The 18,880-nt window shown below is 36.2% G+C and overlaps 1 protein-coding gene across 1 annotated transcript in view; it reads right to left on the minus strand.

Annotated features, from left to right (window-relative positions):
* Nucleotides 1-18,880, minus strand: part of LOC138715070 (piwi-like protein Siwi) — a 53,355-nt gene that overhangs the window by 21,476 nt on the left and 12,999 nt on the right. The window contains exons 9-10 of the mRNA XM_069847552.1: nt 18,542-18,793; nt 4,840-4,990 (exon numbers count right to left, since the gene is read on the minus strand). Coding sequence (XP_069703653.1) covers nt 4,840-4,990; nt 18,542-18,793 — 403 coding nt within the window. The remainder of the gene's footprint in view (nt 1-4,839; nt 4,991-18,541; nt 18,794-18,880) is intronic.

Genomic DNA, 18,880 nt, shown 5'->3' on the forward strand with positions numbered 1-18,880 from the left:
TTTTCTTACTGTTATGTTGGCAGCAATAATTTCGGTTTGCAGTAAAGGAAACTGATGGAAATACAAGTATCTAATCTTGTGAATTAATAATTAATTAGTAATACTGATATTAATATTAATATCAATACACAATTCAGTTCTCTTGTGTTCTGATTTCAATTCAACTCTATATTCAGGCAAGTGTAGGCCTAATTAAATAAGAAATAGCTTATAGACCTATTTGGTATGAAACATGGACAGAAATATATTTCACATTTTAATAAATTTCTTTCGTGTTTAGATTTTTATTAAAATATCCAAGAGAGAAAATAGCATGGTACCGACTTCTCCAAGAAAAAAAAGTGCTTGTAAGTGTTTTAAATCGGCTATACGTTTCAAAGTGGTATTCTGTTTTCGGAATTCGTGTAATTAATTCACGTGATCAAACTAAATACATTTTTAGGTTAGGTTTCGTGAATCGTAAACTTTTCAGTCAAAGCAACGAATTTCATGTTGCCAGACAAATTAAATTTTACTAAACCTAATAACCAACATAATATGCGAGAAATCCAGAAGGAAAATATACTATTATTTTCATAATTTATTGAATTATTTAGGAAACACTTCGCAACATAAAGATGACATGGTAAATAAGACATTGTTATTGTTAATACTATATCCAGAACGATCTGCTATATTATTCTTATTATTATTATTATTATTATTATTATTATTATTATTATTGCTATTATTATTACTATTATTATTATTATTATTATTATTATTATTATTATTATTATTATTATTTAGAAAGCTTCGCAATAATAGAATTTTAATATGTGTGTTAAGATACAGTCTGTCTAAACTAAAACTATTATAATTACTGTACAGGGTGTGGCAAAAAACTTTATTAACATGAATGGTATCTTAACAGTGGGAATTTTTCATTTTTTGAATAACGTGTCTCTCAAGTGGTGTCCTTCACTATCAATGCATTGTTGAATGCGACTTCGGGAATTCTGAATCACTCTTAACTAGCATTTCTTGAGGAATAAGACCAATTTCTTCCTGTATTGCATTTTTTAGGTCTGGCAAAGTCCTCGGCCGATGTTTGAACACCTCAGCCTTAAGATGCCCCCATAGAAAAAAATTGCATTGTGTAAGATCTGGTGATCGTGCTGGCCAGGGGACGTCGTCACTTGAAGAAATTAAGCATCCGGGAAGCATCTGAGCAGCGACAACGGAATTACCACTTACCAGAAACGATACCACAGCGTAAGCACGTTCTTCACCCGTCCACGGCATACTTGGAATTCGTTACAGATTACAATTTGCACTAATCGAATGTTAATTCCGTGTATTCAATGTTCTATTCAATTCTTGTTGTTTTGCGCATGTCATATGATATCGCTATGGCAACGCATGTCAACCTAAATTTCCCACTGTTTAGATACAGTTCATATTAATACAGTTTCCTTATTTTGATCCATCTGTCCTTTATTTAAACTTTAAATTAGGGAGGATGTTTTGCCGCACCCTTTACCATGCGTCATTCTGAAATACAAATCTTGGAGTAGATATCATGACCACCTGCACGAGCCGCCACAGCGCACCGTGGCAATAAACTGCTTTGAATGCTTCTGCAGCGTAACTACAAACAACTTGTAAAGGTGCAATTTTGTTTATGCAATGGTTGCATGCGATGACTGCATACAACGAACGCGAGCGATCGACGCAAGGAGTGGGGTAGTTTCGTTTAAGCATTGTCGTGTGCGATGCAGCAGCAGCCTACAATGGATGACATTCAGAGGCAGACGCATTGTTTGTATAAATGGAGGTTTCGCTCAGGCAGAAGGTTTTCAAATTCGAAACTGCTTCAGAGAAGGCAAAGTTGAATGGCAAGACAAAGCAATAAGGAAATAACGTTTAGACCACATAATGACGATGTAATTTCTTACCTGCTATTGTACATTCCATACAGGTCGTTTCACCAGTACTTTTTTGTGTTGCCAAAAGTGATTTGGCAAGTATGGAATGACCATTCTGATAATTGAGTATTTACCCCAAAATTAACAATAGTGTACATTATAAATATAATATTAAAAATCGTAGGGCCTATATGAACAAAGTTAAAACAAGAGTTGAAAACAAGGAGTGAAACATATTGAGAACCTATCCAGAGTAGGCCTACTGCATTTTGTTCCGTGTTTTAGTAGTGCAATTTAGTACTACTGTACTTTAATTCAAGACATAAAGAGAGTTAAAATGTTATCCGTGACTGCTATCTAATTCTAAACTGGTCTTTCTTTCAGCGTCGTTATCAACCTAAACAATGACTTTATTCACAGCAGTGAATTATTATTTTTAATCACTCTCTCCATGATAAACAACACTAGCAGCAATAAAATCTATGCATTTATTCATTTTAACTTCTTCGCAAACAAGACATTACAAAGGAAAGGGCTACGGTAAACTTAAAATTAAACTTAGGTACAAGTTGTGGATAAAATAATGTATAGCACACGAGAGTAAACAGATTTTATGAACTCGTGGAAAATATCATCCTCGGCCTCTGTTTGGCGCTAAATTTTCCACTTAAAAATGGCTTTCAACAGAACCCGGAGGTTCATTGCCGCCCTGACATAAGCCCGCCATCGGTCTCTATCCCGAGCAAGATTAATCAAGTCCCTACCATCATATCCCACCTCCCTCAAATCCATTTTTATATTATCCTCCCATCTCTACGTCTTGGCCTCCCCAAAGGCCTTTTTCCCTCCAGTCTCCCAACTAACACCCTATATGCTAAATTTTCCACTAGCAGATAAAATCTAATTTTACTCTCTTACACTATAAATTAATATTTTTAATATAAAACGTTAATGTGTATTTACTGTGAAAGTTAATGCACATTATTAATATATTTAAAATGATACACGAGTATACTAAGTTTATGTTTCCAGATACGTGCTAGTGTTTTGTGAAGGAAAAAGAAAACATATTTTATCAATTATTATGATGTACCGAAGTACCTCTGCACATGTGTGGACATTGTGCCACTATCATACATCTATGACGCAGTGCATGAGGGTAGGCCACTAGAGGGAACCCAAGAGGTGGAACTTAAACTTAGAGAATTCGATCCGACATCGGGATGGGAATCCGGTGTGGCTTAGTGGATAGAGCGTCAGCACGTAGAGCTGAAAATCCGAGTTCAAGTCCCGGTGCCGGAGAGAATTTTTCTCCGTTCCACTCATCTTTCATCAAGTTCTTTATATAAAACAAGAGTTGAAAACAAGGAGTGAAACATGTTCAAGAACATACCCTGAGTATTGCATTCTGTTACATGTTTAGTAGTGTAATTTAATGGTAATTTAATTAATATATAAATGGAGCTAAAATGATTTTACTGTGAAAATTACTTTGCATGGTTATTGTGATGTAATTATACTATAAATAAATAAAAATTAAATTTAAAACTTTTCTAAAAAAATAATGATTACTTTACTTGTATCCTTTTTCAAATTGGAGGCGATCTCTTTCCAAATGTTGTCTCTTTATACAACATTTTTATAATCCTTGTGTGAAGGATCATAGAATACACGTTAAATTGAAACAAGTTCTATGAGTTTTGAGTCATCATCTCTACTGAAATTCATTTTTTGCGACAAAATCGTTGAAAACTGAATCACGTGAACTGCACAAAAAACACTACAACGCACGCGTCTGCTGCAGCCTGACTGGTCTCCGACGCCGTTGCAGCGAAAGTATGCGCTAGCCTGCGCTCGTTGCACAAACCAAACCGGTTCTACTGGTTTCCATTCAACGTGTCAATGCAGTGACGCGTGCAGCAGTTGCTCGCGATCATCGCATGTGACCATCGCATAAACGAAACTGTACCTTAACTGCTGCGGCTGGCTCCATCTGTCTTTCTTTGTGTCAAGATTTTTAGCACTTTGTGAGCACGAGTTGCCCATCCATGTTCCTGTTGATGTTTAACAATAATTTTGTAACAAAAATTATCACTACTTGCAACTACAGTATATAAAACTTCATAAGATTTGTTCAAAATCCTTACGCAGCTAAAGCATGAAGGGAGGAGAGGTCAACGAACTTGAAGGGGTAAGTTCGAATTTGGAATGAATATGACATATCTACTTACGCAAAGCCAACTGCGGTTCTACAGAGTCGGTAAACTTGAACTGAACATAGCGCCTGTAATGCACGACGCTAAGCTTACTTACTATTGATTGTGTTCCATTCACTATGAAAGGATGTTCAATTTATTGAATGAAACCGTTATATAAACATGTCTGAATATCTCCTGGCTAAGCTTTTATGATTTAGTGCATGTATCGAACATAACCCTAACCTGCCAGAATATAACGAATAAATGAGAGGAAAAGACGTTAATTAAAATCATTGAGACACTGGAGGAGCACAACGTTTTGCAATGAAAAAATAAATGCAAAACACTGAAGCAAATTAACAATAAAAACAATATAGATAAAATGGAAGATTATTATCATCAACTGCAGATCGCATTAAAAATCTGAATGAAAAATAAATCTGAGGACACAAAGGAAATGATGACTAGATCACTAACTACAAAATTACATATTTAAAGGGGAAATCTCATGTTTGCTGCTGCTGTTAATGGCGATGATTATAATGGCAGTGATGTTGAGAGTACACTGTCGTCATCACTTTTTTATTATTTCATAACAAGATATGTTTTTGTTACGTCTACGAACTTTTGAAGAGTTACAAGTTTATTCTCTTCCCTACATCCATGTTGTTAATTGTGAATGCACCAAATTCTATGGTTTAAGTTTAGATTTGGATGAAGGTAAAACCACTCACAGCGCAATGAATTAGTCCAGTCACTGGCTCCACCTGACTCGCACTTGGTGTTAGAACCCAGGATTACGTACTCGCTTGGCAATATGCGCCCTGAAAGACTCACCAGACTTTTGCTCATCTCCATATTCCAGGATTTGAGTTCCTCTGCAACCTGCAACAAAATCGACGTCGTTTATTATTTCAGTTCAGTGCAAACAAATCTGAAATCACTTCAACTGATAATATGCATATTCTTTCGGTTCAAATGGAAACTTTTGTCTAAAATTTATACAAGGTGATTCACGAAGTTTACCGCCACTAATGGAGCATTTTGCTGAAGTGATTTGGAACATATTTTCCTAATAATAGTGATTTTGCCTTCTATAATATATTTCAAGGCAGTTCACGAATCATCCAGCAGTTATATCAAGATGCTATGTCTATTGTTCGAAGCATGGCATACCTGACATTTTCTTAACTCTCAACTGCAATCCATAATGACTTGAAATAGCTACTGCTTTACTCCCACTTGAAAAACACACTGATCATCTGACATTGTTACTTGCGTTTTCACATTGAAACTCATAGAATTGAAGATGGGTATGTTCAAGAAAAAGTATTTGGCATAAAAAAACATTAAGAGGAAAGCTTCTGAAAAGAAATATTTTGACAGGGTTACACTTCATTGAGTTATTACTTTTTTTCAATGTTACATCTTCCGTGAAGTATTTTTCCATTATTATGAAAGCAAATAAGTCTCAAAATTCTTGGTATTCTCTCTGGAACTTAAATCTGAAAAATTGTATTTGAATTTATAATAACTTAGTTCGCAGCATTCGCTGCACAAGCTACTAATATATATATATATATATATATATATATATATATATATATATATATATATATATTTGTTGTTGTTTTGTAATGCCAGGCGTTTGACAATAAAGTCATTTGACCTCTTGCACTCCAATATTTCTCAATGATATTGTCATGGTCAGCCACTGAAGCACAGATTTTGAGGTGTTCCGAATCCATTTCTTGATTTGAATTGCACAATGGGCAGTTAGGGGATTGATATATTCCAATTCTATGCAGGTGCTTGGCCAAACAGTCATGGCCTGTTGCCAATCTAAATGCAGCTACAGACGATTTTCGTGTTAATCGGGAATTAACTGTAGATTATGATGCAGAGAGTTCTATTTTTTCCCTTGAGATTGTGTTATCAAATTTTGTTTGTTGACGTCTAAGTATGTAGATTTAATAAATCTTTTCACAGAGTAATATGCATATATAAACTAGCAGTTTTCAAGTGAGTTTCAGAACTAGTTCCAACAACAAACCAAATATAGTGAATTTAAATAACTCAATTACGTGCTGTCTTGTGGTCGGTGTCTCAGATCATGCACAGTGTCATGTATCTGGGATTTAGAATATTCTAGCGTCTCATTCTTTTCTGAGAGAACTGTAGAATCGATGAGAAAATCTAACATAGTTAGCTTAAGACTATTCAAGAAGCCCCTGCTAAATGCTGCACAAGCTAAAATATACGTCTGGTGCCATTGTCCAGAGTTGCGTACTTTCAAACGAATAAGCGACAAGCATTATCTAATAAGCAACTAGCGTTATCTGCATATAATACGATACTGTCAAGGAAGTTATTACGTCAATGACAAATCCGTGTAATACAGGGGAGTCAAATGAAAATGGAAGAGTTTATTATTTATGTGGTAGACTAAAAATATAATAATCTAATTAGTTAGTGTTGATTAAACATGGACACAAGAAAGTAAAGAGCAGCGTACCTGTGTCAGTATTGCAAACGGTAAAAAGAGCTTAAAGATAGTGAAAATGCAACCTATGTATTTTCACATAAAAGAGAGAAAAAATGTGATAGGAACGAAATGGAAAATATATGAAATAAAAAGAAAACAAAGATATTTATAAGAATGACATAATAATGATGTATCTAGTAACACTTTACAAAGTGTATGTATTGTAAGTGGTGAAGACAGATCTCGTTATAAGAAGATGTTTAGTTATATCAATAAACAGTTCATTGAAAATAAATTTGGTTACAATATTGTAATATGTGTGATCGCATATCATTTTCAGAAGACGTTACTTACCATTATGGCAGGCCTGCACAAGGTTTGCGCTCTACGAGCCGGCTCACAGCTCATGAGCGGAATGCAGATATTAGCTGCGCTCTGTATAAGGGTGGACTGGAAGAAGGGGTTATCTCGTACAAAATATACACAATAGGAAGTACTATTACGAGTGTTTATGTAATGAATTCCCGTTAAGTATTTGCAAAACTATCTTGGACTATTATTAATTAATAAAGAAATATTTATTTTACAGAAATAATAGAAATTCTATAGCTACTTAAATGTACAATATCATTTTGTTATATTTTTATTTATCAGTACATCAAAACGAGGTTTTATGCTGTTGGCAGCTGAAAGGAACAGTAGCCTACTGATCGTAATGAAACATCAGTTACAGATGTTCGATGTCTGCCTTTATTAAAGTTGATTATAGAAAAGAGTTGCTCACAAATTAATATAAATGTTGAGCCAAACATACAAATCATTTTCACAGCCAGCCTGTGTAGTCGTTGATATTATTGCTAATGTTTAGTCTTGTAAAACTCAACCAGGCTAGTAGTATTATTCAAACGATCAATACGTTCGAGCTGTAAATCGTTAAATGTTCAATGTTATGTTCCGTCTTTTAGATTCCTCCATACTGTACTGTAGCAGTAAGTAAGCAACGTAAAACAGTTACTGAGAATAGGCCTACACACTGCACTCCACTAAATAACTGAGTGGTCGTTTCCCCCTTCTCTACCCATAGCAAATCTATGTCATTCTGACGTATCTTCCTCTCCTTTTCGGCGAGCGGAAAACACTGCTCTCCCGCTCCCAAGGAGCGCGCGCGCTCGTTGAGCGCTGTTTGTGCAGGTATGCATTAGGGTGACCAATTCTCCCGTATTTTCCGGAAACTTCCGTATTTTTTTTATCTTCCCGGCTCCAGTATCGATCTCCTAATCCTCTCTTATTTTTCTTTATCAATCATGATCGCTAATTTTTAATGTAATCTAATAATAATACCCGCCAAATGTATTTAGATATAAACAGTAGTTTAGTAGGTGCCAATGAATAAAATTCAGTTCCAGTTCCGGTAATTCTATAATCTTTGGTGTTACTGTATGCGCCTATAATTGTAAAGAGTTTTTTTTTTCTTTTTTTCAATTTGCGTAGCAGGATAACAAAGTAAATGTTCTGAAGCATCTTGTTGACAAATAGGCCTATAAATACGTTAAACTAGGAAACAATATATTTTTAAATATTACTGTACTCAATATTATGAGCTAAATAATATTTGTATTATAGTTAAATTGATAGTTTTATATTACATATATAAACCATTCCATCAATGATTCCAGGCTTCACATCTTAAAAAATTGCGCTAATATCTGTCGTGACTAAGTCTCCCGTATTTTTGCGATCAGAAGTTGGTCACCGTACTTAACATAATTCTTAATTTTCTTACAATAAAATACAAAACAAAAACATATTCACGTAATAATCGGAATTCTGTGAATCCACTGTCTATTTTTATTTTTATTTTTATTAATGTTTTTTATTCTATCAACATATTTTCTTGAAGGAATGTCTCATATTTCATTTTTATTTCAACATAATCAGGCAGTACACCTCATTTGACGATATGTGTCAGAGAAAGAACATTGTTTGTATGCATCTGAAGTCTGACTAGTGTAATACGTAGCTAGTGGGCGATGTATGCAATGGAGGGGGGAAAGGAACTGGCCACACTACCGCATTGCCTAGTTGCACCATGAGTGATGCCTTACTGGTGTCACTTATGAGGTTCAAACTTTTCTTCGGACAGTTGATTAAACTCACTAAACACAAAATGTAAGGAGTTGTGCAGTATATGCATTATGTGAATCTAATCCGTATGGCACTGTCTTGTACCTCAATTTTTAAACTTCATTCATATATTCTGTAAACATCTCATTTCGCTTGATAGCTTACATATTGATATTTGTATTTATTTTTTTACGTTAACAGAGAAGACAGAATAATCATGATCCCATTTCCGCATTACATATTCTGAGATCTTCTAAACACATTTTGACACACGTAATGCAGTAATAATATCTATAACAGTAATTAATCCATGATTATGTCTCGTGACCAGAATATTGTACAAAATGGAAATATAAAAATTGGAGATTTATCCTTCGAAGAGGTTGAAAAATTCAAATATCTTGGAGCAACAGTAACAGATATAAATGACACTCGGGGGGGGGGGGGAATTAAACGCAGAATAAATATGGGAAATGCCTGTTATTATTCAGGTAAGAAGCTTTTGTCATCTAGTCTGCTGTCAAAAAATCTGAAAGTTAGAATTTATAAAACAGTTATATTACCGGTTGTTGTGTATGGTTGTGAAACTTGGACTCTCACTTTGAGAGAGGAACAGAGATTAAGGGTGTTTGAGAATAAGGTTCTTAGGAAAATATTTGAGGATAAGAGGGATGTAGTTACATGAGAATGGAGGAAGTTACACAACGCAGAACTGCACGCATTGTTTTCTTCACCTGACGTAATTAGGAACATTAAATCGAGACGTTTGAGATGGGCAGGGCATGTAGCACGTATGGGCGAATCCAGAAATGCACATAGAGTGTTAGATGGGAGACCGGAGGGAAAGAGACCTTTAGGGAGGCCGAGACGTAGATGGGAGGATAATATTAAAATGGATTTGAGGGAGGTGGGATGTGATGATAGAGCCTGAATTAATCTTGCACAGGATAGGGACCGATGGCGGGCTTATGTCAGGACGGCAATGAACCTGCGGGTTCCTTAAAAGCCATTTGTAAGTAAGCAAGCAGGATCCTTAACTTGCCGTTATTCACTTTGACTCTACAAGCGTGCTCAGAGATGCCGCTAGTGCCGAGAAGCATAGACCACTTACTTCGTCAGAGACTATCTAGGGTGCAGCACAGGCAGTGGATCTACATTACACTCGGAATGGAGAATTGTTGGAATGCCACAGATTACCTGGAGGAAACCCCTGTGCTGCCTGGCCACAGGCATGCCCAACACACGCTACAAATTGAAAAGTGTGATCTCAAAACGCGTTCGGTCCATTTTTATGAAGGGACTGGACTAGTTTTTTATCCACAGGTCTACGGACTGAGCGAGTTTTCAAGTGATAAGTATGCACAGCATCACAAAGTTTTAGATAAGGATTGGTGTTGTTTTAGTAGAAAACAAGTTTAAAATATGATATAGGGTTCAAACATAACCATATACTGTATATGTATAAATCATCAAAATGGCCAAATGAACAGAGCTAGTTTGGGTTTACTCTATACAATTCAGGGTGGATAGATGATGATTATAATCAGGCTTCGAAACTTCGGACCCAATAGAGCAGTTCAGTGGGAAATCCGCATAACGGCGTACTGAGTATAGTGGTAAAGCGTATAGTGGGTGGGGGTACTGTAGAATGAATGTCAACAAATACGCAAAGGAAAACGCTCTGGATTTGAAGGTTCTGACGAATAATTTGGTTTTCATACAAAACTATTTTAAAACTGTGTCTGAAACTATTACACGGTTAGAAAAGACAGAGCAAGAGATGCCGGAAGCCCTCAAATTAATTGAGGAAATGGCCACAGCATTAATGAGACACCAAGTACACCGGGTACTGAACGTGTAAAACAGAAGTGAGAATCAGTTTTATGTAAAAATAACGGATATGGAACATTGTGTAATACAAACAGCAAATTAGTGGACAAGAGTCACCCGAGAATAAAAGACTGTCTCTTAGAGACTGCAAAGATGTTAGGTTTCTTAGTTTTGTTCTTGTCACGTCATGCGACGTAGAGCGCAGATTTTCACAGTGCAGACTGTGTTTGGCAGATAACCGAAAAAGATTTACGTTTGAGACACTGAAAATGTATCTTGTAGTACATTGCAATTCGGTACTGTAACTGCACTTCCTAAAGACGACCAATAGGATAAATGAAAAAATTAAAATTGCTACATGTTTATTTCCACCATTAACACTGTGTATAATTAAACACAAACGCTTATAAAAGACAGGAAATTAAACGCTTTTCACATTCTTTTGACATTGTCATTGTGTAATGTATATTTACTTTTAGAATGTCCATATGTGTGTGTTTCCCCATACTACCGTACTCTACTCCAAATAACAACGTTGTTACCTCAACACATCTGTACCTTTCATTACCTACAGCGAGTCAACAACCTATAGTACATGCACAGTAAACTTGTTGTATCGGGTTCCAAGTCTCGAAGCCTGATTACGATGAAGATTTATAATGAACAGTTTAGACGTCATAGCCTTCAACAAGTGTAACAACATTCTTCAAATTCATTACATGAGAGTAACAGAACGTCATACACATGTTAAGTAGGATTTTGGGTAACATCCAAGAATCAGTCACTGCTGTCCCCGACACCTCCCTTTCTTTCTCCCACCTTACCGCACTTCCTTCCTCACATGTTTTAATCTACTTCCCTCTTTCTCCTCTATCTACTTTATTCTACTAACTACTTCACATTAAACTGGAATGGGCTGCATGACAGCTTCGAATATGCCGGGATTCGATCCTAGAACTTTTCGTTCAGTGAACCACTGTCATAGCTATTACGCTACGAATTTGTTTATGAACAAACTCTTAAAAAGTATGCTTACACACAATTAACATCAAATACTTTCAAAGGTATTAAACATTTGACTTCATTATTATTATATAATAGAACTAAATTCATTAGTTTGCTGTTAATCTTATTACAGTGAATATGACAGATTACGAATTAATTAACTCATATGGTATACAAAGAACTAATGTGATAAATATTCGAATGATGGTGTTACCACAGTCTACTATATACAATCACGAAGCTTGAGTTTACGAGGGTACTAGGAACAATAGATTGTGCAGGTACTATTTCGCATTGTCTGTAATGAGGCGATAGTAGCGATCCTAGTGGTTAGCATTTATCTATGGATGCATATTTACTACGTATTCAGCTCCGTGACTGTTATACTAGACCAGCCGTGGCGAGAACGTGACTCGCGAGACATTGTGACTCGCAGTGATAGCTGTGCATTTCGTTGCTTCTAACCTCCGCTAACCCCCACCCTCTCACTCACTGGAGTCAAACTCCGTTCCATTTGTATTTGTCTCTGACCTGCTAGTGGCGTATGTCTCTCTCGAAACCATGTACGAAAGTTCCAAGTAGGATGGGAGGACGCATTTTTTTGCTGTCAATATGATGAGAATATTAAATGTGTGATGTGTTCACAAGTATTACGAGGAAAACGGTTGCATAACATAAAACGGCATTATACTACATGTTACTGATGAAATATTAAAAGGTTAAGTGTTATTGTTGTTGTCGTCATCATCATCATCATCATCATCTCTGTACGTCGAAACTTTTTCAGCAGATGTACGAATAATGCGGTTAGCTCTTCAATTTGAACTCACTGATTTACTATGTGATGTCAAATGAAAGCTAGATGTAAGGACTTGACAAATGTTGAACTTTCAAATCTTTGCCAAAAAATAAATATCCGAAGCGTCGTTCTTTCGCTTGCTCTGTTGAAGCCATGTTCGCTACAACTTACGTTTGTGAAAAATTATTTTCAGCAATTAAAATAGTAAAAACCAAATTTAGATCATGACTGACATGATCAACTACGACTGGCAGTAAGTGACATAATTCCTGATTTTGAAACTTTGTCGCAGAGACATTCTGAAGGCAGTTAATTTTAGGTTGTGATATTGTTCATTTCTTTCTTCGTTACACGTACTAAACATTAGTTTGTAGCTTTGTACTATATAAAATTATATTTAAGTGCTCGATGTAAGGAAAATGAAAATCCGTTAATAAGTCAGACAGTTGCTTCACTTCCCCTTCGGGTGTCCGCCTCCCTCCATAGGTGCTATGCACGTTGCAGGTTACACAGTGGCTCGGCGCACGATTACATTTTCGCCACCGCTGTACTAGACTGTGGTGTTACTAAACTTATCCGCTCTCAATTGTCTTACTATAGGGACATCATTTTATTTTTACTAACATTTTTAATATTAACCTGAATATACCTTTAGAGAACCGGAAACACAGTTTGCTACCCCCTTCCAAGACTGTAGTTCCATGATACTGGCGTAAAGCACAAACAAATCATTCTACTAGGTATAGGAGGGAAGAAAAGTAGTTCATCCATTTACGTAAACTAGGAAATATCGCGATTTTGAGTTCGATCATTTTCATTAGTTTTTTATTTAATCAAAATACAGTACTGTATTAAGAATAAGTGTTTTTACTCACGAACTGAGTTATTCATGCGAACGTATTCCTTATGCAGTGTATATTACACTGTCTACAGCACATTAGCGTACAATATAGAGAATGAAGTTAAATTGAAAAATAATCATAATATGAATATTTAAACACATTTTTGAAAATGGTGGCCGTTCATTTCGATACAGGCTTCAGTTCTTTTGTGCATATTATTGCACTATAGATTATTGCATCTAATTCCAATTGCCAGTTTCGTCCTTCGTACCAGTAACTAATGTACCTACTCTATCAAAGAGTACCTTATGTACTGTAAATTCAATCTTCACTTCTGCCCGACCCGCACAGATAAAATTACTCAGACATGCTATCTACTGTCCGTCCAAGTGGTTATGCCGCAGGATCGTAGAAAGGGGAGAAATCACGTGACAGTTAATTACTTAACGAGGCCCTTTTATTTAAGTTATTTTAAATAGTTGTATAATATTACGTAAACGTCCAATTCCTAACAAAAATTAATGTTTTCAGAAAAGAGCTAAGACAGCCCAGCTTTTACAGGGGGGGGGGGGGTGCAGAAGCAGGTGAAGGAAATCGGGATGCGACGTAGGCAAACGGACAGTACCTGTGCGAAAATATGATTCAATATTGAAAGCTCTTTCGTCACTGGAAAACGCGAACATATTTCTGGAACGTACTATACTCACTAACTCAGTGCTGTTTACTATACGCGGCCTTGGTTCTGTGTCGAGGACAATTGGGGAACTTCATTAGTAGAAGGAGTGGGAGTGAAGTACATTCAAAAACTCAGGTACAATAAAAATTGAAGTAAAAATAAAATGATGTCCCTGTATAAGTGTATTAAATCGATTGACTACAATACTCCCTTTAGTATTTTATTAATCTTATTGAGGTAAGTTAAATTGCCCATGTGTGTTAAAACAATTTTTCATACTTGCAATGTAAAAGCCGCGCGTGCACGAAGAGGACAGCCTGACTCGAAGAATGTGAAGCAGCGTGAACCACCAGTTAGTGCGAGGCAACTGGGGTTACGTGACGGCATCTTCACCACCACTTGCTATTTCAAGCTTTTCCATCATCATCATCTATTCAATTTATTTTAAAGATGAAGACAAAAAAAAGCATAAAATCTAAATTTTACGTTACGTTGACAGGAATTATACGTGTAAGAGGCTAGTTGTAATAGTACATTATGCAACGAGCCTATAATGATAGTAATTAAGAAGCGAGAATGGATGTTTATGAAACAGCGCAAGCGAGTTTCATAATTTTCATACGAGCTTCTTAATTACCATTATAGGTGAGTTTCATACGACTTTTTATGCTCGACCATATTTCTAACTTGAAATTATTCATTTTATTTGTATCTAACTGACCTTGAGCAATACCTCGTAAATTGTGAGATGTGCGCAGACGCGAAAGTATTGATTTTTTCCGAGGAACAGATGTCCACATTGACCTTGATAGCCTATAAGACCCTACAGAATAAACTAAATATTAACTTTGATATTACATTGAAATTAAATTAGACATTGAAAAACGAGATGACAAATTGAATTTATTTGAATATTTACAATTAACGCTAATTATATTATAGTAACAGAACATAACCTTCTGCGACAGTATTGGATTTCCAGCCTCCGTGACGTTTCCCTCGTTGTCTTTCGATTGCATATCCGAGAATAATCGATACTTGCGGTTTTATAACGGTTCAAAGCTGACTTGTCATTCGCTGAAGTTTTATAACGGTACAAAGCTGACTTGTCATTGACTGAACACCTGTACTTTAATGAGTAGGTGTACTTTAATGACATGCATTAAAGGACTGCTACCAGGTGTATAATTACTACATTTCGGCATGGTCGAGCATAAAATAATATAAACTGCCACGTACATGTAAAAGGTAAAAAAGGTAAAGGTATCCCCGTCATATGCCATGAAGGTACTTGGGGGGCATGGAGGTAGAGCCCCATGCTTTCCATGACCTCGGCACTAGACTGAGGTTCATGGTTCAAGAATTAAAACAGAAAATCAATATCCCGAATTTAAAAGAAAACTTGCAAATTAAACCAAACACTTTAACTCTATTAAATATAGAATATAATCTAAATTTAACAGAAGGAATACTGAAATCAGAAGTAAACACTGAAATAATGACACAATTGTCTTTAGAGACAATTAATATTAGGTACCTTCCACAAAACTGGCTTCATTTATACACCGACGGATCCTTGATCTCCAGAGAACAAGTTGCCGGTGCAGGTGTTACGTGCTGTCTCTTCTCACTTTATAGATATCTTGGATATTGAACAACAAGTTTTGATAGAGAAATCATTGCAATATGTGAAAGTCTCAGGAATATTCTATGCCACATCAATAAATTTAAAAATGCAGTTATATTGCCAGACTCCAAAGCAGCTATTCTATCAATAGTCTCTAAACACACACTTTCATCTTAAACAGCAGAAATAACTAAAATGCTTTCTCAATTAATATTACTCAATAAAAAAATTGTAATCCAATGGAAACCATCCCATTGTGGAATTCTGGGAAACGAGAATGCGGATGCTTTAGCAAAGAAGGGCAGCACTGCTACTTACAGACCTGTTACTAAATCTACATATTACTCTGTGAAAAGATTTATTAAATCTACATACTTAGACTTCAACAAACAAAATTTGATAACACAATCCCAAGGGAAAAAATGGAACTCTCTGCATCATAGTTCACAGTTAATTCCCGATTTACCACGAAAATCGTCTGTAGCTGCATTTAGATTGGCAACAGGCCATGATTGTTTGGCCAAACACCTGCATAGAATTGGAATATATCAGTCCTCTAACTGCCCATTGTGCAACTCAAACCAAGAAATGGATTCGGAACACCTCAAAATCTGTGCTTCAGTGGCTGGCCATGATAATATCTTTGAAAAATATTGGAGTGCAAGAGGTCAAATGACTTTATTGACAAACGCCTGGCATTAGAAAACAACAACAACAACATGTACTTTCATAAATTGTATTGTAATAAATGTTAATAGCACGAATTGTCAAAGCTGTTGTGATATTATTTGCACCGACATTAGTACCTCAGAGAAAATGCTGCACATAAAAATTGTCTACGGTACACTGAGTTTCTAAAGTAATTCTAATCGAACGCTTCATATACAGTATACCCTAAGTAAGAAAAATGTGCAAGTTATCTGATTTAAGCCGTTCATTTTTGTTTAGGCATCCCAAATATCAGTCCAGACATGTGGGAGATATCAATGGTTTCGCAGGCGGAATCAGGGGTGTGTATAACGTCCACTGATATCTTCAAGTGAATGTTACGAATTTTAGTTTTCGTGTGATAATGTTATGTTAAACATGTTCTTGTGTACATTGTGATCTGGTAGAATGTAAGAGAAGGTTCTATGGCCTTAACTCTGCCAGTATAAATAAATAAATAAAATAATAAAAAATAATATAGGCCTATATATCTTGATTACACAACGTTTAACACTATATCACTTCGGAATACCGTGGCCTTGGTTTGACAAGATTCTAACTGCTTTTTCCGTACTTTTGAGATACAGAGCTTGAAAGTTTCAATTTATTGTAATATGAACATTTAGTTTCTTATAAGTTACTTATGAAATGTTACGTATGACATCTTAAAGCATTGAACTTATGGATAACAATTGACATTAAATAAATTACAGAAATTAAAATTATATTTTGTGAAGACAATCAGATCCCTGTTATATCCATGACTGCGGATTAGACACTACTTTCCGTACCTTCTTTTTTGGGGGTATTTTCTTGGTTATTACTGAAATTAATAGTTGCATATGTTTTTTTTGTTATTATTAGGCCTATTATAATTTCAATGTCCCTTGTATTATTTAAATGTATTTATATATTTTATGTTGTTTATGTTATATTATATTTTTAAATTAAACAAATAATTACCCAATTAAAAATATTGGTTTAAGAAGCATTTTCTTGGAAGTGAAGGCAGTCTTCAAATTTATTATTGACGAATAAAAATGTTTATTTTAAGTAATGGGGATGTGTAAATGTTATGAACACATGAAAAGAATGGGTAAGTAGAAGACGAAGTGATTGAACATAAAAATCATCTTACGTATTATGCAAATCGGCTTTCAGATAGTAGCTCCCTGTAAAACAGGTTTGAATAATTTCAAGGAAAAATTGTTTCGGGGCCGGGTATCGATCCCGGGACCCTTCTCTTAGCGCAGGAATGCTCTCCCGTGATGGAATTTGTGGTGGACAAAGCAGAAAGTTTTTCTCGGGGACTTACATTTCCTTCTATCATTCTTCTAACATTCTCCACGTCCCCCTCATTTCATCTATCGCCTAAAATAGTTAAAAATAGGCTCAGGTGAAATCTTGTGGGTAGTGTGGGTTTCTGACGCTCATATAAAAAGGGCTTGGGGCTCCAAACCCTTGGACTTATCAGATACTCGTCTGAGGATGGGATCTGGCTCTGTAGGTCTGATGCAGGTTGGCCCACCTGTCAGCATCGGATTCACGAATGCCACTTAGGCAACCTGTCGCACTAATACAATAATCACATATAGAAAGGGCGCACAATGAGCCAATGTAAGCAAGTCTAAGCAAGGATCCATTCCGGATATGTTCCTCAAAAGCCCAAGCCAAGCCATGCCAAGCAAAAGCTTTAAGTGCATAGGAGTTACCAAGTTGTTGAAGTACAGATACAATATTACCAGGCATTACCATGCTCTTGATGTGTAGACATTACAAACATGTTGGTGTGCAAACATTAATAACGTGTTAATGAAAAGACATTACCACGCTATATGTATACATATACTGTAGGTCTACAGCAGTGGTCGTCAGCACTCGCTAAAATGTGCAATGGGTACGCGGTGCCGTCCTGTGCGCACCGTCGTGCAACAGGGAGAGATATAGAGCATACCCGGTAGCAGCTACGAGAGCACTATAGTGCACTGCTTTTTCCGCCGGTAAGAGAGGCTAGTCTCATCGTGCTCTGTGCTGACGACCCTTGGCTACAGAGTGATTCCACTGACGTGCCTAAATTCCCAAACAAATGAAGACAAAATAGTAAAATTCCCAGAAGACTTACCTTTGTTCATATGAAACACATGCACAACACATCAGTGATTTGAAATGGAACAGTGCTACAGTTTCCATTTTGTAACCAATATATTGGGTTAGGTTCTATAAGAATCACTCTATATTACTAAGCTGTTGGTGTACAGTCACTGCCAACTTGTTGATACGCAAGCACTGCCAAGCTGTTTGAGCGCACACATTGTCAAAGTATTAGTGTTAAGATGTTACCAAGCTGTTGGTATGCAGACGGCGATTGAAATGTTGCAAACGGTCCATGCGCTGTGAGGGATCCAACCGTGTGTGGTCAGCCAAGCTTCGCATGAGTTTGAAATTAGATCTCATCTGGTCAGAGAGCCCAGTCATTTTGCACAACTCAGGCACCAGATAGATTGGGCTTGGCTCGCCCTGTTGTCGGTCACGTTTCTTTGGCATTGTCACTAGCATGGGCTGCCCAGGGTCGTTAATATGCAAGTCGTACTTCTGTAACATATATAACTGTACACTTAACTTAATATCCAAGTGGGAGGTTCGTATTGTTCATTAATTCAGTAACAATAGTAATAGTGC

The sequence above is a fragment of the Periplaneta americana genome, chromosome 15 (assembly GCF_040183065.1).
Source record: "Periplaneta americana isolate PAMFEO1 chromosome 15, P.americana_PAMFEO1_priV1, whole genome shotgun sequence".
In the NCBI taxonomy this organism is placed as follows: Eukaryota; Metazoa; Arthropoda; class Insecta; order Blattodea; family Blattidae; genus Periplaneta; species Periplaneta americana.